The sequence below is a fragment of the Clupea harengus genome, chromosome 17, assembly GCF_900700415.2.
Source record: "Clupea harengus chromosome 17, Ch_v2.0.2, whole genome shotgun sequence".
Lineage (NCBI taxonomy): Eukaryota > Metazoa > Chordata > Actinopteri > Clupeiformes > Clupeidae > Clupea > Clupea harengus.
Window position 1 is genome coordinate 19,136,396 of NC_045168.1, and position 22,500 is coordinate 19,158,895.

The following is a 22,500-nucleotide window of genomic DNA, read 5'->3' on the forward strand; positions in this document are numbered from 1 at the left end:
TGTGTGTGTGTGTGTATGTGTATAGTATAGTCATGCTGTCTGTGTGGTTGAAAGCTTGATGCTGGGTGTGGTTATTGTGCTGTGCGTTGTGTGTGTACGTACGTGCGTGCGTGTGTGTGGATGTGTGTTAACTTATTTTTCTCCCCCCTCGAAGAATCCGCGGCAGGGAGCGTGTTGGCCACCGCGAGCCACACACACACACCTCACCTCCAGGCCCTGCCCCCGCTCCCGTCCCCGCCCACACACACCGCACTGCGCCGCCTCCAGACTCCTACCTGTCCATGAGCCGCGGAGCGAGGGAGCAGGAGGAGCCGGGGCAGACGCAGACGCAGACGGAGGCGCAGACGGAGGCGCAGACCCAGGGGCTCCTGCGCAGCCGCAAGGCGGTGCTCCCCTCGGAGGTGCGTCGCCGCGAGCGCAGCACGGAGGACCCCCGGCGCTCCTCCCCCCCCGAGAGCCGCCGTCCGCCGGCCGAGATGACCGCCAGCCAGCCGACAACGGCGGCCAGAGACGCCAAGGCCAGAGCGGACGCCCACGGATACGCACACGTGCCCGAACCACACGCGCACGCCTACACACACACCCCAGCGCACTCCCGTGCCCCTGAGTACACACACACCATCACGCACGACACTGCACACCCGTCCGCCTACGCCCAGACCTCGACACACCCTCCTCCCTACACACAAGCTCCTGCGTACACACACCCCCCTTCACACACTCCCGCACACACATGGACCCCCCAGCAATCCAGTCTCGTACATCCGCACGCCGACACGCACGCACGCACACACTCCCCATCTGACAGCCTGGAGGAGTCTGAGGCGCGTGTGTCCGTGGCCCAGCTGCGCAGCTCCTATGTGCAGGGAACCAGCGCCCCCTACCAGCGAAAGGCGGAACTGTAGGTGCAGCCCATTACAACTCTATGTGTATGGGGCAACAAGACTAATGACTGGGGGAATCTGCTTGTGAACTAATGTGCACCCACCCACTCACTCACAGTCACTACTACCAGTGTTGGGAACAACTGTAGGTCCAACCCTCAGCACAACTTTTGCTGTATGTGCGTGTGCAACAAAAGACTAATGGCTGGGATCTTTCTGCTGGAAGACTAACACACTCAAACACACACAGTTGAAGAGCTCCACTCCACACTGCAGTGACTAACCACCAGAGTTAACTTTGACTGCGCTCTCTTCAGAGGCAGAATCTCCTAACCTGTGTGTGTGTGTGTGTGTGTGTGTGTGTGTGTGTGTGTGTGTGTGTGTGTGTGTGTAACAGTACGTTTCACCATGGATGTGACTGTGTGGTGTGTGTAACTATAAGGGTCTGCATGATTGAATGGGGATTTTGGAGGCATGTCTTTTCGCCCCCCCCCCCCCTCTCTCTCTTACACTCTCTCACCCCCTTTTCTCTCCTCCCTCTGTCTCATCTAACTCTCCTTCTATCTCTCTTTCGGTCTTCCTCTATATCATCTGTCTTTTCTCTCCTCGTTTATTTTCCCCTCATGCTTCTCTCCTTCATCTTTTCTCCGCCCTTTTCCTTCGGCCGTCCACCCGATGCGTCTGTAGTGATGACCAAACGGAGGCGTTGCCCCCCGTTACGGCCGCGGCACCCTGGAGAACAGACAGGGCCGGCCGTCGCCCCCGGCGATACATCTTGCCCACTGAGAGTAGAAAGAGCTCCGAGAGGTTTAGGACCCAGCCAATCACCTCCTCCGAGCGTCAGGATTCCGATAGGTACGCTGTTTGTGCACACCGCACCTGTCGCCTCGGAGATGACACCAGCAGTGTGTGTGTGTGTGTGCGGTGGTTTGGGACACTGTTAACATGGAGATGGTTTAGTGCATGAAAAAGTGTGTGTGGTTGAAGGCATCAGTACCAGAGAGATGCCAGAGATTTGTTTGTTTGTTTGTTTGAAGGAAACATCTCTTATTGTTAGAGCCTGTGTCATCATGAAGGTGTCTGTGTTGTATATTAACACTCACACATTCTCAGGATTTCCGACTAGTGTGTGCTGAGAGGTTTAGGGCTTGGTTTAAACAAGTGGAATTATAATCCAAAGGTTTGTTCTTTGGCGAAATCCACACTTCCTCATTTTGTTTGTGTGTGTATGTGTGTGTGTGTGTGTGTGTGTGTGTGTGTGTGTGGCCCTCCTTGTGAAAGAGTCTTTGTTGCGCTCTCGGGAGCTGATTAACTGTGTCTGATTCTTCTGAGGCTCGCCCTGCTAACCACCGCCGCTCTCCGCAGCCCTTTCCCTCCGCTCTCTGGGGTCTGTGCTCAGTAGATCAATAGCTCACTGTTTCACCCCACACTAGCTGATTGATCCCCAATCACTCCGATCATCCCGTTTGATCAGCCTGCGTGCCTCATGTGACTGTGTTTCATCTGCAGGTCTGCTGTGAGCCCAGAGCCCTCCACTGGCGAAGGTAAGCTGGCCACTCTCTGCTGCTCGCTGGAATGTGTGTGTGTGTGCCGCTTAGTCAGTGCTGTAGTCAGTTCTCTCGCTCATATGGAATTCTACCAGGAATGCATGGCTTTTCGTGTGTGCTTTTATTTTGAAGGTCTCTTATAGAGGTTTCAGACAGGTTTAAACCTCAGCTGACTGCCCCGTGAACATTAGAGAGGTTGCAACACAGTTCAAAGCCGTGTTAGGGATGGAGGGTCTAGGTCGTTGAGGTCTGGGAGTGGTGTGGGAGGTCTTAGAAGGAGTTTGGAAAAAGTTTTGACCCCTATGCAGGTACTGGCTGTAGTTGTACTTGGGAGAAAGTGCAGGTTTATGGGCTGGATCTGGGGGTCGGAGATGGAACTTGATCAGAGGTGGGCTAAAATGCTGTGTGACCTCTGAGGCCCACGATTTGATTTCTCTCCCCTTCTCTCTTTCTCAGTGGATGATGAGAAGCTGGATGAGCGAGCAAAGATGAGTGTGGCTGCCAAGCGATCTCTCTTTCGGGTAAAGGAGACACATGCCCACACACACATGCAATGACACACACATTACAGCGCACACGAAGAACATAAAGGCACTCTTGCACACTCTTTAATTGTAATGTTGCATCATAATTATGACATGTCTTTCTCCTTTGAGAGGAACTGATTAAAGTGTGTGTGCGTGTGCGTGTGCGTGTGTTTGTCTGTGCTTGCGTGCGTGTGTGCGTGCGTGTGTGTGTGTGTGTGTGTGCGCCGTGCTTGTGTGTGGCCGTGCGTGTGTGCGTGTGTGTGTGTGTGTGTGGCTGTGCGTGTGTGTGGCTGTGCGTGTGTGTGGCTGTGTGTGTGTGTGTGTGTGTGTGTGTGTGTACCGTGCTTGTGTGTGGCCGTGTGTGTGTGTGTGTGTGCGTGTGTGTGTGTGTGTGTGTGCGTGTGTTTGTCTGTGCTTGCACGCGTGCGTGCGTGCGTGCGTGCGTGCGTGCGTGCGTGCGTGCGTGCGTGCGTGCGTGTGTGTGTGTCTGTGTGTTTGTGTGGCTGTGCGTGTGTGTGTGTGTGTGTGTGTGTGTGTGTGTGTGTGTGTGTGTGTGTGTGTGTGTGTCTCTGTGTGTTTGTGTGTGTGCAGGAGCTGGAGCGAAGTGTGGAGGGTGGTGCTCCTAAGCTGTGTCCCAGTCGTAACGCAGCAGTGGAGCGCAGACTGAGGAGGGGGCAGGACCGCTCACGCACACAACCAATCACCACTGAGGAGGTGGTCATTGCTGCCACGTGAGTGTACACACACACACACACACACACACACACACAGAGAGAATACCACACATACACACAAACACAGAGAGAAAACCACACAGACACACACACACACACACACACACACACACACACACACACACACACACACACACACACACACACACACACACACACACAGAAAACCACACACACACAGATGCACACACACACAGACACACACACACACACACACACACACACACACACAGAGAGAAGACCACACACACACACACACACACACACACACACACACACACACACAGAAGACCGCACGTATATTTTCCTTCTCTCATCAGTCTTAATTACTTACACACACACACTCTCTCCTCTCCAGATAGACATGGCTGTCGGTAGGAAAGCTGTATGATCAGGGAAAGTGTATTAAAACCGGATGTCGTCACTTTAAGCCGGTCTCTGGTTGGATAAAGCTTTTCAGCAGAACTGGACAAGGACCTTTACTTTTTAGTTGAGAAGTTGTGTTGATCGCCTGGCATGCAAACGATCGGTTTTCTTTAAATTATTATTATTTTTGTGAAGTTATACGGCTTATGTGAATAAAGCTATCTACACAACTTTGTATATGTCTACATTGACTCGTTTAGTTGTTCATGTGGTACACGTAGGTCTTAACTGAAGCTAACGCTTAGACCAACAATCCATTGGAACACATAGTAGCTAGCTAGCCTCGCTGCTAATAAGTCTAACGTTAGCATGCTAATATGAATAGACCCATTATAGTCAGGTGGCTTAATGCTCAATTGACTTGTTAACCGGACTTTTACGAAGTCATACAACTAAACACACAAGTGACTTGTTAACCGAACTTTTACGAAGCTATATGACCAAACACAAAGCTAGCACTGTTAATTCCGCTATAGCTAGCCAGGTCAATTAGCTCGCCTAAGATACTGCAATTTAAGCTAACCAATTACCTCATTTCCCCCAAAACCCATCGATTACATGTGTTTGTGATGTGTAACATATATCCTTAATCAGTCATTCAAGTTATTAACGTTTATTTACCGCTAGCGATTACACGACACAAGGGTAATTCAATCGCTATTAATGTTGAACTTGAACTTCAACAACGTCACACAATATTAAAAGTCAGGCATCGGCATGGTTCCTACAGAATAAATCAAAGGTCCTTGTCCATTTCTGCTGAAAAGCTTTATCCAACCAGAGACCGGCTTAAAGTGACGACATCCGGTTTTAATACAATTTCCCTGATCATACAGTTTTCCTACCGACAATGGCCTTTTCCTTCCATCCCTTCCCTAGGCACATTCCAGTCCATTCCACTGGTCCTGTTCAGTACTCTTATTCTTCCTTCTGTGCATTTTGCTTAAAGTTCTCTTATAATCTCTTTTCTTTTTCAATGTTCTGTGTCATGTCTGTCCCGTTGTTTGGAGTCCTTCTCTCTCTTCCTTCACTTCTCTCACATTCTCTCTCTATCCTCCTCCCTCTCTTTCCACCACCCCCTTTCTCTTCTCTTCTGCACCTTCCTCGCTCCCTCTGTGAAGTGACCCTGGTCCTGCTCCTCATTCTGTAATGCGAGTCTCTAGTTCTACCGCTGTCACCAGCTCGTTGACCCAGCACAGGTATACTGCCACACGCATACACACACTCACACTCACTCACACACGCATACACACACACACACACACACACACTTAAACTTGCTCACTCAACGGATGTGTGTGTAGAAAGAGAAAAGTCATTTTTGAATGTGGTTTCTGTGTCATGCTTCAGAGTTGCTGACTTGGCACACTGTGCCAAACTCATTAACATGAGTGTTTTCATGCTGAGGGAATTGCTGCAGTGTGTGGTGAGACTGTAAATTGTGTCTTGTCTTATGACAAAATGTCTCCCTCTAAAGGCCAACGGGAGCATTGCACAGGCTGCCGACTGAAATGTATTAGTCATTTTTATGTGCGCTCAAGACCACATGAGCTAAATTTGCGTTGTTTGGGAATTTGATGAATGAATAGACAGGCTGGTCGATTGTGTTGAAATGTGTGAATCTGGGTCAAAATGTGTCTGCTTTAATGAAGTCACCTGCACCACATTCTCACTAAGGAAACGTGTGTGTGTGTGTGTGTGTGTGTGTGTGTGTGTGTGTGTGTGTGTGTGTGTGTGTGTGTGTGTGTGTGTGTGTGTGTGTGTGTGTGTGTGTGTGTGTGTGTCACAGAAACATATTTATTTGTGTTTATGCCTCCACCAGCATGTATTTGTCAGCATGTTCACTGCTCTGTTCTGATTGGCTGTTATTTTTTCCCTACATCTTTCTTTTTTATCTTTGTATATCTTTCTCTATCTCACTTACTCTATACCCCTTGCTCGCTCGCTCTCTCTCTTTCTCTTTATCTCTGTCTTTCACTCCTCTCTCTCTCTATCTCTGTATTACACTCCTCTCTCTCTCTCTCTCTTTCACTCCTCTCTCTCTCTCTCCTCTACTTCTTTCCCACTCTCTGTGGGTGTGTAATTGCTCCTCCCAGCCTGCAGGCGTCAGCGCAGCACAGCCGGGAGACGCGGCAGGCGAGGGAACGGCAGGAGGAGCGCGAGGCCCAGGCCCAGGTGGCCGTGGACGTGCCCAGCTCCGTCTCCATGGAGACGGCCAGCGAGGAGCCCGACCTGTCCACGCTCAGCCTGTCCGAGAAGATGGCGCTGTTCAACCGCTTGGCGCAGCCACCGCCCGCCGTACCCCGAGGGAAGGGAGACACGCGGGCACGCCGGGGAAACGCCCGCTACCAGACCCAGCCAATCACACTGGGAGAGGTGGAGCAGGTGAGAGCCGGCCAATCACAGTTCTGGTTTTGGTGATGTCATGAGGACTGATCCGTTCCTCTCTGGTCATATTTAGACAGGCTTTACTCAGTACTCAAGAGTTTTCTTGGACTGCTAGATAAATAAGCAGACGTAAAGTAAAGGTATTAGTTATTTACCGGGTACTACAAATAATAATACTATTTCATATTTCAACAGGCTTCACAAAGGTTTTTTTGGACCGGTAGACATATTGATTGTAGTCCTCCTATGATGAGCACTAATTTCAGTGTTACTTAGTCAGACTTTTGTGTTCCGATGGAGACATACTTTACTGGTGTAGAGGTGTTTAGGGGGTGTCTCAGGACAACAAACAAGTTATATTGCTGCTCCATATCCTTACGCTTTACAGACTGTACACCAATCCTTCCTCACACTGACTGGGAAGTCACATGTAAAGCATCCTTCACACAGATTCACACTTGGACTCTAGTGGTTTCACATGCCATAACGTGGGCACAAACACACTCACACACACACACACACACACACACACACACACACACACACACACACACACCTACACACACACACACACACACACACAGAGGGTTTGACTGATTCTATCTGGTACAGGACGGCTCTGACTCTGAGCTGAGTGACATGGTGGTAGAAGTGTCCGACGACGAGCCAGAACACGTAAGGCCAGATGGGCTGCACAGAAGTGTGTGGCAGAAAGTGTGTGTGTTTGTGTGTGACAAAGGGGGGGGGGGGGGGGGGAGAGAAAGAGAGAGCGTGTGTGTGTGAGAGAGAGATTGCGTGTGCGTGTGTGTGTACGTGTGCGTGTGTGGCAGCAAGCACAGCTGGTTGAGAACTGCTTTGGCATCCTGCATCCTGCCTAAGGCACGACGTGAACGTTGTGTCGTGCAAACCTTTAGCCAATGGGCATGCGCCACATATGTTTCTCTGCACCTGTATGTGTGGGATTAAGCCTGGGATTGGACTAAACCAGACCAAACTACCATCTCTCTAGAGTCTAGACCATACCAGACTGGGCTTAATCAGTGCACCTGTTTCCCATGTACTGTAATGCCTGTTTATTCAGATCATGTTTATTGTGACACACACACACACCAGATACAGGACTGTCCACACACTTGGTTGAAGTGTGTCGTCACGTGTGTGGGATTGTATGGCCAAAACACACAGTGTTTGTTGAACTGCCTCTTGTTGCTTCTTTGGCACCTGTTTCGATGAATGCAGTACTTGGTGTGTTAAGGGGGCATATCAGTAGATATAAAGGACACAAAGTAAGCAGTCTAAATGCAGATGTAATGCCACTTATATCTATAGCATTGAACTTGGCTGTATACACCCTAAATGTTGTGGTTAGGATAAGACTAATCTGGTTAAATGTGACCTTGGTAGTTCAGCCAGTCCAAAATTAGTAGCCTTCTTTCTGTAGTGAGTTTGGAGCTGCTTGTGTGTGTGTGTGTGTGTGTGTGTGTATGCTGGCTTCTCACCTTGATAGCTCAGGAAGTTCAGTGAGTCATATGGGAATATGTGTGGTTATACTGCATGTTCACTGTCTGTATGTGTGTATTATAGGGGTAGGCTGAGCCCCCAAGGAATGGATTTGGTTCTGAATGGGAGGAACTCACAGAACTAGTGTCTAACAAAAGCTAGTTCCAGCCTATGCTAACCTACATTCTCTCTCTCTCTCTCTCTCTCTCTCTCTCTCTTTCTCTCTCTCTCTCTCTCTCTCTCTCTCTCTCCCTCTCTCTCTCTCTTCCTCTTCCTTTTTTCCTGTGGCTATTTTCCTCTGTATCTGCCTTTCCTTTTATCTCTCACTCTTTATCTCTCCATCTCAACCTTTTTGATTACTCCTTCTCTACCTCCATCTCTCTCCTTTCTCCCATTCATCTTTCCTTTTGCTTCCCTCCCCCATCCCTCCATCTTCAGCTGCAGAATGGTTCTAGCTCTTGTTCTAAGTTCTCCTCCGCGTTCAAGTCCACCACCGTCTCCACGGCGCACGCCGGCGACCTCCAGCTGGCCTCCGCTGCCCCTGGTGGTGGTGGTGCCGGTGGTGCCGGTGGGTACTATGAGCGCACCGCCACTTCCCACGGACCTCCAGTCCCTCAAGGGCCTCTGGACCGCACCCCAGCCCAGACGGAGCAGCCGTCTCTAGGCAACATCAAGCGGAAGCTCCCTTCTCCAGAGACCAGCGCCAAACAGCCTCCACTCGCCCAGCCCACGTACACACATGGACAGCCTGCTGCATACACACACCCAGCCTCTCAGAGCCACGCTGCAGACCAGCTGACCAGAGCAAAGGCTAAAGGACAAGGTAAGGGACCGGTGTTTGTCAGTCTGTCACACACACACACACACACACACACACAAATATACAGAAACACACACAGATACTGTCTCTGAGTGTTTATGTTTATCAGTGCAAGAGAAGCATTCACTCACACTTGTCACTCACACGGTTTACCACACTGACAAGTACTGAGAGAAAGATACATAAAAGATTGGTGTGTGTGGGTGTGTGGGTGGGTGTGTGAGTGAGAAAGAGAGGGGGGTGATAAAATGTCAGTTTGTATCTTCAAATTCAAAGGGCTTCACGAGTTAGTCAAAAGGTTTCTCAAGTAAGCGCTTTACTGTGTGACTCAATCGCCCTGTGAGAAATTCTGTGATAATGAGGTGCGTGGCAGAATGTGTTTATGCGTGTTTGTGTGCTGACATCCTGTCACGTCTGATGACAGTTCTCCTATTCAGCTCTGTGGTCACGGGTGTCTCTGTGTCTGTCTGTCTGTCTCTCTCTGTGTCTGTCTGTCTGTCTCTGTGTTTGTGAGATAGTTGCTATGTAAAAGATTGTCAACCTGTTATAGGTTTTACATTTTTTCTTAAATCTTTTGTCTATATGCATTGATGCACACAAAAGCACTTGAACACACAGACCAGTTTGTGTAGACAGAGACAGAGTCAGAGCCAGAGACTGCTCTTCCTAGTTAGTGATGAGCTAGCTACCACAGACTTTTTCCACTATCAACAACACATGCAAGCTGTTAGGCCCTGTGTATGTTTTTGTGCGTGTGTGTGAGACAGAGAGCAAATTTGTGGCTGTGTGTGCATGCTCACACCTTCCTGTGTGTGTGTGTGTGTGTGTGTGTGTGTGTGTGTGTGTGTGTGTGTGTGTGTGTGTGTGTGTTTGTTTAAACAGACCTTCCGGAGCTCGCAGCGCCTGTGCACTTGGTGGAAACACAGTCACAGCAGCATCCCGGCAGTAGAAGTGTATCCAGCGCTCCACACACACACTCGCACACACACCCCGCTTACGCACACACACAGCCCTCAGCTCCGCAGCATCAGGAGCCCGCGTGGCACACAGACGGAGGGAGAGACAGAGAGAGGGAGAGGGAGCAAGAGAGGGAGGAGGAAAGAGAGAAACAGCCTGACATCGAGACACCAGATGAGCTCGCAGACGTCATGTCTGCCAGACAGATGTCCATCAAAGAGAGGTAAGACTCTACGTGTGTGTGTGTGTGTGTGTGTGTGTGTGTGTGTGTGTGTGTGTGTGAGAGAGAGAGGAAAGGGGGAGCTTTACTGTACTTTTAGAGTGTTTCATAGTCTGTTTTATAGCTATTACATTTTTACTTCAGTTGTGCGATAGTGTTCTACCTTTACAATTATTTCATATGGATAGTAGTATGTGTGTATGTATGGGTTTATGAATGTGTGTGTCTGTGTGTGTGCACTTTCCTGACAGAGCCCAAAGTTCCAATTAGCGTGTGTGTGCATGTGTGTTTGTAGATCGTATGAGTAGGACTGACGTCAGTATTGACCAGAGATCATAATGCTAATGCCTCCGAGCAGCACTGAGTCTGGTCTGTTGCTCTGAGTGGGGTCTGTTGCTCTGAGTGGGGTCTGTTGCTCTGAGTGGGGTCTGTTGCTCTGAGTGGGGTCTGTTGCTCTGAGTCTGGTCTGTTGCTCTGAGTGGGGTCTGTTGCTCTGAGTGGGGTCTGTTGCTCTGAGTGGGGTCTGTTGCTCTGAGTGGGGTCTGTTGCTCTGAGTGTGGTCTGTTGCTCTGAGTGGGGTCTGTTGCTCTGAGTGGGGTCTGTTGCTCTGAGTCTGGTCTGTTGCTCTGAGTGGCGCTGAGTGAGGTCTGTTGTTCTGAGCGCTGGACTGGTCTGGTAAATATCCAGTAACTTTATGTCAGTCATGTACACACCTGCACATGCGACAGAGTTTAAGTGTGTGTGTGTGTGTGTGTGTTCGTGTGGTTTTCAATGGAGTCCTTTTCATTAGAAATTGCCGTTATTCAAGCCTTTGACCTTGGCTCTTGAGGGGGAATGTAGGTTTCTGTGTGTGAGAAAGTGGGAGGAGAGAGAGACATGATTAAAGGGGGTTATTTTTGGATGGTCCATTTTGAGGTGTCTAGGAGAGTGCAGAACACAGCGAGAGAGTGTGAGAGTGTGAGAGAGAGAGAAGGAACAAGAAAGAAAGAGAGCTGTTCAACTAGTAAATAACTTGTGATTTAGGAATTAAGACAGAGATATAATGAATATAAAGCAAGATACAGCGGACTCAAAACACAGAAAAGCTGACAGAATCATCAAGACTTGTTTGCTCTGTGTATGTGTGCGTGTGTGTGTGTGTGTGTGTGTGTGTGGGGGGGGGGGGATATAGATCATATGCTTGTGTAACTCTTGTTGGTACAGAGACTGTTGCCGTGGGTAACATGGAATAAGCCCTGAATTGATTGATGACATAATGAAGCACGGACATGTGATCGGGCAGTGTGGGGGCGGGGGCGGGTGGGTGTTGCATTACTACAGAATGGCAAAGAAAGTTGTGGATAGTTGTGTGTTTACTGTCACATTTCCCATTCTTATAGACTGGTAAAGAGGGAGGGCATATGTGTGTGTATGTGGGTACATGGACTTCATGTATATTTTAATAGCTGTGTAACGTGTGTGTGTGTGCACATGAGTGTGATAATGTGACTTTAACACCTGTGTGTGTGTGTGTGTGTGTGTGTGTGTGTGTCTTTTCCCTCTCTCCGCCAGGCTGGCCCTCCTGATGAAGAACGGTGAGGATGACTGGAGAAACCGCATCAACAAGAAGCAGGACGTGGTGCGGGTGGCCATCTCCGAGCGCCACGCCCAGCTCTGGGAGGTGGAGCAGAGCTTCAAGAAGAAGGTAACGCCCCCAACAACCCCGCCAGACCTCTCACCCTTACCTGAAGGTCACGGGGTCGTGGATTGATTGATCAAATAATCAGACAGTGCTGATAGGATGGAGGGTTGGAGTTTGATATTCAAGCTGGAGCCAAATCTGTGCACACACACACACACACACACACACACACACACACACACACACACACACACACATTACGTAATTCACATAGGTTTCAACACACACACAAATATGAGGACAGACAGAGAGAGAGCCTTGATATAGTCATACTCCCTTTCCAACCACTGTATACACACTGTATTTTCCACACACGCACGCTCAAGCACACGAACATGCACGCACACACACACACACACACAGTCCCATAGTTAGCTTTTAGCAGCCCTACCCTACCTGCTGCAGAATTGACTAACCTCAAACAGAGAGGTTGTGTTCCTCGTCTCTGTACTCTGTGTGTGTGCGCGTGTGTTTGTGTCTGTTCGTCTTTCCCTTTTTCCCCCTCCCGTGTTACCAGGAAATGTAGTTTATACTAACACAAAGGCCAGTGTTACTGAATGGTGTAGTGTATGTAAAACTACAACTGATATAGCAGTGAGTGTCACAATATGAACTTACTTGTAAAGGAATTCTGAAATACCTACACTTGTATTTCCCAGTAGTTTATACATTTTATATTTGTCTAATCCAGACTTGAAGGATTTTCTAGAAATTTATACAAAAGTCATATTCTGAACAAATCATAGGAACGTCAATTAATACATTTTTCCTGTGGAATTCAGTAGCTGATTTGCACATCTATCTACTTTTTCTTTCTGTCTGTACTAATGAAGTAACCCGATTGTTTTGGTAGGGGATAGTAGCGAATGCTACTAATACTGAATTAATACATATGGTGACTGGATCACTTCTTTGTGTTATTAGGCTGTTAACTAATTAACCAGAAATCAATGATCTTCGAGTGACTTAGCTAAGGTCGAACTCTGTAATGATTGTTTGTGTTAAAGGCAGAGGGATGTTGTTAGATCGTTGTCGTTTTCCAGTTTGCTGTACCACATCTGTTTTCTGTTTTGTTTCACTTCATGTCTGTGTAACATCACTATTCCGTTCACTCCATCTCTCTCTCACTGTGTCATTTACTCACGGCCACACTTTCTGTTTATCTAATCACTCACTTACAATAAATCTCTTTTCAGTTCACGCATGCTCCGTGTTTTTGTTCTTTCCGTGTTCTGCCTGTGTGTGTGTGTGTGTGTGTGTGTGTGTGTGTGTGTTTTGTCTTTGGGGGGTGGGGTGGGGGACATGTACCTCTCTGTTTGTTGTTACTCTCAGCTGCAGTCAGTATTTTAATCTGTTTAAATTGGGCTGTGCTTTGTTTGGGGTTGGGCTGGGGTGGGGTGGATTGCTTGTGGGCTACACACGGGCTTATATTTACGTTATAAACACATCATAAACAAATCCTATTTAAAGGTACTGACACGGAAATACTAACAAAATCAAAGGTGGATAAATATATTTATACGCACACACACACACACACACACACACACACACACACGCACACGCACGCGCACACGCACACGCACAAACACACGCACACACACAAACACACGCACAAACACACGCACACGCACACGCACACGCACAAACACACGCACAAACACACATGCACAGATTTCATTCCATCTGCCTTATCCCTCTTTCCATTTCTCCATCAAAGGCCCCATGCATTACACAGACCTAGGTTGCAGTCAGACCTCATACATGAAGTGAACATGAGATGATGTTGCAGTCCAGTATCATACATGAAGTCTGATTATTCTGTACGATACATCGGTCTCATGAAATCCACTGAACTGGAGCTTAAATGGTCTCATAAACATGACTCGGCATCTGCCATAGGGAGTCTTTGTCATCGGAGGCACGACTGTTTGTTTGTTTGTTTGTTTGTTTTTGTGTCTGTGTATGTGTGTATATGTGTGTGTTTTTTTGTGTTTGTTTGTGTGTGTCTGTGTCTGTGTCTGTGTCTGTCTGTGTCTGTGTGTGCGTGTGTGTGATCCTTTCTTCCCCTCGTTCATTTCTGACATCTCTCTAGGATGGAGGAATCATGATAGATGACTTTGCTGTATCTGATCAGCTCTGGGTAAGAGGCATAGAGCTTGTGTGTGTGTGTGTGTGTGTGTGTGTGTGTGTGTGTGTGTGTGTGTGTGTGTCATTATGGTGACAGTGTTATACACTTCTCACTGGCATGGTTGGTCTTGTTGTCATGGTGATGGCACAGTCTTGTTTGATGGTCCGGGTGTTTTCCACATGCAGTGGTGATGGCTTGTGATTGGACAAGGGCTTAAAAGTACCGTGGTCAAATGAAAACTTCAGATTGGTGATGATTAGATACAGCACTTCAATTCTAGCATTGTGTGAGTTTTTGTCCAATCACACAAGAGAGTCTGTTTAACTCACCCCCAGCTTCACAATAATCATGGTTTTATCTCTGTGTGTTTGGAGTAAGTGTTGTGTCTTGAGCTAATCTTAGTGGGAATAAGGAAGCAGGTTAGTGTATAGACATGTGTCTTGTGTGGATTTATCTTGATAAATTCATACATAAATAAAGCAGCATTTATAGCTGATATGGGTGTGTATGTGTGTAGCATGATGTTGAAGTGTGTGTGTGTGTGTGTGTGTCTGCACACTTGTTTGTGTGCTGAAGCCCCTTGTGTCACCAGACTTCTGTCCTTTCCTGTGCATATCCTGTTTGTGTCTCTGTCCATCCTGTTGTCCCATTTTTGTCTCTCTGTCTTTTTCTCCTCTTCTCTGTTACTCCCTCATTTCCCCCCTTTCTCTATATATCTCCATCTCTCCATCTATGCTCTCTCTCTCTCCCCTCCACCTCTATGTGTTCTATCCCTTCTGTACTCTTGCTCTCTGTAGGATCCTGTCTTTTCCTCTGCCCTCTCCTCCCTCACTGATGACAGCCAGGTGGGCTTTGCTCCTCCAGGCCAGGTGAGGGCGCTGTGCTATGCCCAGGCACAACAGCTTGTGCACACACGCTCGCGCTCGCACGCAACTCACATCCACTTCTGTCATGCATCACACACACACACATACATACACACACACACACACACACACACACACACACACACACACTCATACACACTGATGAATATTCAAAGCACAATGTTACACACACAGATGTTCTCATGTCACGCACTTGCAGGTTTTGATGCTTCAAACACACATGAGCACATACTCCTCCAGACTGGATAAGGCATCTGAGCTGCACACACACACACACACACACACACACACACACACACACACACACACACACACACACACACACACTTCCCTCTCTCTACCTCCTCTGCTCTTTGCCATGTCTTCCCTCTCTCCACCTCCTCTGCTCTCCTCCATGTCCTCCCTCTCTCCACCTCCCTTTCCTGGATTACACTGCCCTTAATAAAACACTCCTGACAAACAAACAAACAAACAAACAAACATCTCTCTCATTCTCCTAATGCATCTCTTCTCCACTGACCCATCATTTACTATCTTAGTACCTCCTCAGCATGTTTTTAAGGAACTACTATCTTAGTACCTCCTCAGCATGTTTTTAAGGAACTACTATCTTAGTACCTCCTCAGCATATATGAAAGTATATGTTTCTGAAAGGAGTCCTTGCGTGTGTGTGCATGTGTGTGTGTGCATGTGTGTGTGTGTGTGTAACACAGAGGGAAAGACTGATAATGGGCGCATGTAAGAGTGACTGTGTGAGAGTGTGTGAGAGTGTGTGAGTCTATTTACTTACTTCTCTTTTTCTATGCATGAGAAGCCTTTGGGCGCATCGTCATTTCTCTCTCTCTCTCTCTCCTTCCATTTTCCTTCATTCTTCTTTCTTCTCCTCCTCTCCGTGAAGGCGAGCCCCCCCCAATCTCCCCTCATGGATGAGCGTCATCCCTGGAGACGGAAGGTGCTACCCACCTCCTTATCCACTCACACACACACTCGCTCCCATACACACACACACACACACACGCACACACACGCACACACACTTTTCCAAACACAGGTACAACATAAATAATACAAAATTCACTGTGTGGTGTGATTCTGTTGGACACCATGTGTAAACAATGTCTGATCTTTGTATGTGTGTGTGTGTGTGATATGCTGTATTATTCTGAAGCATTTATATTTCTGTGTGTTTGTGTGTGTGTGTGTGTCCAGAGGATCGAAGAGGAGGCTGAGCGGATAGAAATGAGCATTCAGGAGCGCAAACGACTCATCAGCGAACAGCAGGAGGCCTCCAAGGTCAAGGGTCACGGAGTTGCCAACGACTCCACGCAGTTCACCGTGGCCGCACGCATGGTCAAGAAAGGTCCAGGCACACACACACACACACACACACACACACACACACACACACACACACACACACACACACACACACACACACAGATACATACACTCGCACATGCACTGTGTAAATGTGTTTGAGCAAGGAATGTAAATGTGTATGTCTGTGTTTCAGGTCTGGCAGACCCCACTGCACTAAGTGCCCCAGCGCCTGCTGCCCTAACCTCCAAGAACAAGAACCACACACATCCCATCAAGCCACAGGAGGGTAAGACACACACACACACACACACACACACACACACACACACACACACACGTCAGAAAAACAAACACAGCAAGCCTAAGAAGTAAGACGAATCAAACTCATCATTTTCGGTTGTCTCATTATCTGTGATGCAGAGATTGAGGTCACAGGGAATGTGACTGTGGAGTCAGACAGGAAACTGGATAAGCTGGAGTCTTTCCTGGATAGACTCAACAGCAAAGGTAAGCTATCAGTGTGTGTGTGTGTGTGTGTGTGTGTGTGTGTGTGTGTGTGTGTGTTGTGTTTGACATTAGAGTATGTGTGTGTGACTTCTCTAATCTCTGTGATTGCTTCATAGAGATATGCTTTTTTAAAATAGTGAGTTTGTGTGTGTGTGTGTGCGCGCGCGCATCTCTTTGTGTGTGTGTGGACAGTGGCCGGTCTGCCAGAGTCCACTCTTACATTGACTCAAAAGGGAGTGAAGGAGGTGATGCAGCTGGATGATGAGATCTTCTCCAAGTTCTACTCTCATACACAGCAGATTAGCCACTCTGCTGCTGTGGAGATCAGTGGAGATTTTGACGCCATCTTTGATCCAAACACACCCAAGTAAGCCCCACCCACTGCCCTCTAGTTCCTATAGAACACTTTAAAAACACGACTAAATAAGTCATTACAGTAGAAATGTATTTCATTTATTACTTCTTAATAATTAATTCACAGTTTAAATTTCAGTAGAAACCCATCTAGGAATATAGTTTTAGGTCCACTTAGGTTTTGAATATACGGTCCTATCATGCAGGCGTCCTCTTATTGCCACTTATATATTGTGTGGTTAGGAGAGAGAGAGAGAGAGAGAATGAGGGAGAGAGAGAGAATAAGAGTTCTGGATCAGATCAACCCCTCTTGTGAATGCATCAGTGACACACCCCCCCCCCCCCGACCTTCGACCCCTGCAGGTTGACGTCTGAGATGGTGCAGCACAAGCGGGCGGTGCGACCCCTCAAGAAGGTGCAGTCGTCCAGGAACCCTCTGAAGATGCTGGCGGCCAGGGATGACATCAGGCACGAGTACACTGAACAGCGCCTCAACATCGGCCTGCTGGAGAGCAAGAGGATGAAGCAAGAGAAGTGTGAGTGTGTGTGTCTCTGTTTGTGGTGTGTGCGTACATAGGTGCAAGGCTGTGCAAGAAACAGCATCATGGTATCCTGGAAAAAGGGGAGTAATTGGTCTGTGTGGGTGTGTGTGAGAGAGAAAGAAAGAGAAGCAGTAGAGATGGATGCTGATGTAGCTCTTTAAAAAAAACCAGCTGCCTCCCCGGATGTTGCTTTTTAAAATGTTTGCATGTGTCTGAGTGTGTTCGTGACCTACATTGAAATGTGTGTGAGTTTCCTGGCTTTGTGGGATGCTCACACACATTTTGCATAGTTCCCCTTGTGACTTCCTGGCTTACTGTTTGCAGACATGTTTCACACATACACACAGGCAACATGAAAACAAATATGGCTGACGTCTAGACCTCACGTCTAGCCACAACTGACATCATCCTCTAAATATACTTCCTTTAGCTAGTATTACACCATTAACCTCATTTGAAGGTTGTTAAATATTTAAAAAGAAGACAATTTTCCTATGGTGTTTTAAGGACTTCATAATTGACACATTTACTTTCCTTCCCTCTACTCCCCCCTTCTTATTCCCCCTCTCTCTCTCTCTCTCTCTCTCTCTCTCTCTCTCTCTCTCTCTCTTTCTCTCTCTCTATCTCTCTCTCTCCCCCTCCATCACTCTGTCTACCTCCATCTCACCCCAGTGAACAAAGGCTCTGGTGGTTTCTCGGATGTGGCTCTGGCTGGCTTGGCCAGCAAGGAGAACTTCAGCAACGTGAACCTGCGCAGCGTCAACGTGTCTGAGCAGTCGTCCAACAACAGCGCCCTGCCCTACAAGAAGACCATGCTCGTCCAGGTCAAAGGTCAGTCATGTAACCGCTAGGAGTTTTGACACGTATGTGTTAAGTCTGTCCCTGCCGACCTCGACAGAAAAAAAAAGAGAGAGAGAAAGATAAAGCAAACAGAGAAAAAGAAGAATATATAATGACAACAACAACAACAACAACAACAACAACAACAACAACAACAGCAACAACACGAATGAAAGAGGAGCCAAGAGAGCCTGCCAGAGAGAGAGAAGGAAAGCTAGAGAGGGTGACGGTGCTGAGGGCAGAGATCGTTATTTAAGACACGGCACGTACACAATCACTGGATTGACTGATTCATTGATTTGCTGCTCCAGTTTATTCAGAACCAGCAAGAACATCTCGTACCACTCTTAAATGACTTGGCAGAGTTCTGGCAGTCATTCCTCTTCTTTCTGTGGTGTACTCTCTTTCCGTCTGTCGGTCTCTCTCTCCCTCTCTCTCTCTCTCTCTCTCTCTCTCTCTCTCTCTCTCATTTTGATGAGTGTCTTTCCGCAACTTGAAAGAACATTCTGACCTCATAAGGTAGACTCCTGTGCTACCATAACCACTATGAAACACACACACACACACACACACACACACACACACACACACACACACACACACACTGTCCTACATGAGAACCAGGCTAGGAGATCGGCATTTGTTCAGTGCGCAGTGAGCGAGAATTTTAATGAGTTTGTAGAATCTCACAGACCAAAGCAACTCAGGAGTTTGTGTGTGTGTGTGTGTGTGTGTGTGTGTGTGTGTGTGTGTGTGTGTGTGTGTGTGTGTGTGTGTGTGTGTGTGTGTGTGTGTGTGTGCGCGTGTGTGTGTGTGAATAGATGATAGTTTATGGGTCAGAACCGTCTCACAAATGTAACAAAAGTCCAAAGATAACAGCCCTCTTTCTCTTTCTCACCCTTCCTGTTAGATTTTCGTCCTCTCTTTGTGTTCCCTTGTGTCCCCCCATTTAACCAGCGTGTGTGTGTGTGTGTGTGTGTGTGTGTGTGTGTGTGTGTGTGTGTGTGTGTGTGTGTGTGTGTGTGTGCATATTGTTGCATTTCTGAAGTTTAGGTTCCTTTCTCTCACTGTTATGACTTAACGTGTGTGTGTGTGTGTATGTGTGTACACAGGTCGTCGTCATGTGCAGACCCGTCTGGTGGAGCCCCGGGCCTCATCTCTGAACAGTGGAGACTGCTTCCTGCTCATCACCCCACACCACTGCTTCATCTGGACCGGCGAGTTTGCCAATGTCATCGAGAAGGCCAAGGTACACACACACACACACACACACACATGTGCATTCTTATTCCTAACCGCAGCTTTATCTGGATTGGGCAGTTCACCAGTGCCATACAGTAGCCCAAGATGAGAACACCCATACACATTCACACACATTTACTCTGCATTATTGGTTTTGAGTTGAACAAGACACACACACACACACACACACACACACACACACACACACACACACACACACGCACTCAGACACTTCTGCATTTGGAAAATATCTAAACAGCAAGCAACTACTCTCCAGTGATGTGTTACAACAGGTGTTTCAACCATCTATTTTAAAAGCACCTGACCTAACACTGTGCGTGCGTGCGTGCGTGCGTGCGTGCGTGCGTGCGTGCGTGCGTGCGTGCGTGCGTGCGTGCGTGCGTGTGTGGTCTGTCTGCCTGTGAGTGTGCGTGCGTGCGTGCGTGCGTGGTCTGTCTGTGTGTGTGTGTGTGTGTGTGTGTGTGTGTGTGTGTGTGTGTGTGTGTGTGTGTGTGTGTGTGTGTGTGTGTGTGTGTGTGTGTGTGTGTGTGTGTGTGTGTGTGTGTGTGTGTGTGTGTGCAGACAAGCACTTCAGCCTTTGTGCCCTTGGTCAAACTTCAGTTTTAGTTTATCTGTGTAAAATAAAAAAACAGACCTACATATGACAGAATACATCATCCTGGGATGGAACATTTACAGATCTTTTACAGAGCTTATTTATAGCCATTCAGCTTATCACGGGCCCTTAACCTGGACTGCAGTTATTTTCAGTTTGCCTCTTATGGAGAGAGAGAGAGAGAGAGGGAGAGAGAGAGAGAGACACAGAAAGAGAAAGAGAGACAGAAAGAGAAAGAGAGACAGAAAGAGAAAGAGAGACAGAAAGAGAGACAGAAAGAGAAAGAGAGCGAGAGAGGGGGAGAGAGAGGTATATAATGTGTGTGAGATGCTTGTAGTTGTTTACATCTGTAGAGGACGTCTACACCACGTAGAGGAAGTCTACAGAATTAACTCACAGGATGTGTCCTGATGTCATACAGGAAATGGTTAATGAGTGTGTGTGTGTGTGTGTGTGTATGCATATGTGTGTGAGTGGGTGAGTGTGCATAGTTGCAGGACGTGACCCTGCTATGACACCGATTCCATTGTTTAGAAGCAGGCTCTCTTGGGAATCTGACCCCATTCTGACAGCACCAGAACATAGATAGCCATGACCTCCAGCTGAAGCACATAAACACACACACACACACACACACACACACAGAGAGAGAAACACACACACACACACACACACACACACACAGAAACACACACACACACACACACACACACACACACACACACACACACAGAGAAACAATCCCACTCTTTCAATAGCTTTCACCCTGTGGCTCACCATTTGTCAGCCCTTTTGATTAGAATCTCATTCACTAAATGATGTGGGAAAACAACTCCTTTATAAAACTCAAAAAATGTGTGTGTGTGTGTGTGTGCGTACGTGTGTGTGTGTGCGTGTGTTTGTGTGTGTGTTTGTGTGACAGGCTGCGGAGCTGGCACAATTTATACAGACGAAGCATGACCTTGGCTGTCGGGCCTCGTATGTCCAGACCGTTGAGGAGAGCGTGAACACAAGCAGTCATGCTCACAGAGACTTCTGGAAGATTCTAAGAGGACAGACCAGCTACCAGTGTAAGTCTAATTGTGTTAATGTATGTGTATTTGTATGGTATCGCAGGCCCTCCAAACAAAGATTCTATCCTGCAGAGAGAGAGAGAGAGAGAGAGAGAGAGAGAGAGAGAGAGAGAGAGAGAGAGAGAGAGAGAGAGAGAGAGAGAGAGAGAGAGAGAGAGAGAGAGAGAGAGAGAGAGAGAGAGAATTTTATAAAAAACTTTTTATTAGGTAAACAGCATTGCAAACAGTGTTTTACACATTATTCAAAAGGAAACAAAACATCAAAAACAAAATCATCATCATCAACTGAGCACACAGCTTTTTCACAGCACCACTGTGCAACAAAAGTATCCAAGTCATTCATTGCTTTGTAGAAACAAAAACCGAGTGAGACTCTCGACATCAGCAGATTCCTTAAAACAGGTACCACATGACAAAAATGAAACAATGCTCAATTTCTCCCAACACATGGGCAAACAATAATTCATCATTTAGCACAGGGCAACATTTAATTTCTTCAGTTTAAAAAAAGTCGTACAAAATAAATCGCTAACACCATTTAAATGTAGAGAGACACACTTGATGGTGTTACACATACTGAAAAAACTAAGTAGACTTTATTTTTCCACGCAACTTTTTTCTCAACTTGCTCATTATTTTCCGGAGACGAAATACCTCCGTATCCTCAAACACACCCTCCCTTATCCACCAGGCAGCGTCGCTAATAAACTGCGAGCAGTCTGGAAAATGCAGTTCAACCTCCACGTTCCGCATCCCCTTCGTGACATGTAGGAAAGTATTAATGCTATCTGCAGTATATGTCCTATCTTCGCTGGAGAGCTTTACATCTCCCTGCGAACAATCGGACCAGTTTGAATCCATGGATTCGCAATCGCTAACATTTGTGTGTTCATCTTTCTTTATTTTAGTCACGTTAATCTCCGGGCCCATTTTTCTCTTCACCGGGGCTTTGAAAACTGGGTCTATGTCGATAGCCTCCACCACATCCACTGACGTTTGAGGGACTGTCAGTGTCTGTATTGAAGGCCCCTTCTTATTTCCAGGTTCACATGATCCAGCCGCAGCTAGCTCTTCTGCGACAAATATAGCGACAGCAGGCTCCATCACCACCGACTCACCCGCCACGGCTTCGGGGCCAAGCACAATCAGAAAATCCCCCTTCAAGTCCGCTTCCCTCGGTCCCATCCACCGAGGGTTCTACCTCAGTGACTGGGGGAACGACTGTGGAGGACTCATTGGTTTTAGCTGGAGTTTTCTCCTTTTCAGTGTTGGCATTTTTGCCAGGACAATAGCGACCAATGTGT

At 47.5% G+C, this 22,500-nt stretch overlaps 1 protein-coding gene across 1 annotated transcript in view; it reads left to right on the forward strand.

Moving 5' to 3' along the window:
• svila (supervillin a) overlaps positions 1–22,500 on the forward strand; it is a 43,859-nt gene that overhangs the window by 13,058 nt on the left and 8,301 nt on the right. The window contains exons 8-29 of the mRNA XM_031583521.2: positions 155–901; positions 1,572–1,739; positions 2,394–2,428; positions 2,888–2,952; positions 3,550–3,689; positions 5,240–5,317; positions 6,215–6,503; positions 7,119–7,181; positions 8,445–8,829; positions 9,709–10,006; positions 11,555–11,687; positions 13,780–13,827; positions 14,613–14,684; positions 15,601–15,654; positions 15,912–16,062; positions 16,216–16,308; positions 16,443–16,529; positions 16,722–16,896; positions 17,247–17,419; positions 18,098–18,256; positions 19,378–19,514; positions 21,046–21,193. Of these exons, the coding sequence (XP_031439381.1) occupies positions 155–901; positions 1,572–1,739; positions 2,394–2,428; positions 2,888–2,952; positions 3,550–3,689; positions 5,240–5,317; positions 6,215–6,503; positions 7,119–7,181; positions 8,445–8,829; positions 9,709–10,006; positions 11,555–11,687; positions 13,780–13,827; positions 14,613–14,684; positions 15,601–15,654; positions 15,912–16,062; positions 16,216–16,308; positions 16,443–16,529; positions 16,722–16,896; positions 17,247–17,419; positions 18,098–18,256; positions 19,378–19,514; positions 21,046–21,193 (3,698 nt within the window). The remainder of the gene's footprint in view (positions 1–154; positions 902–1,571; positions 1,740–2,393; positions 2,429–2,887; positions 2,953–3,549; positions 3,690–5,239; positions 5,318–6,214; positions 6,504–7,118; positions 7,182–8,444; positions 8,830–9,708; positions 10,007–11,554; positions 11,688–13,779; positions 13,828–14,612; positions 14,685–15,600; positions 15,655–15,911; positions 16,063–16,215; positions 16,309–16,442; positions 16,530–16,721; positions 16,897–17,246; positions 17,420–18,097; positions 18,257–19,377; positions 19,515–21,045; positions 21,194–22,500) is intronic.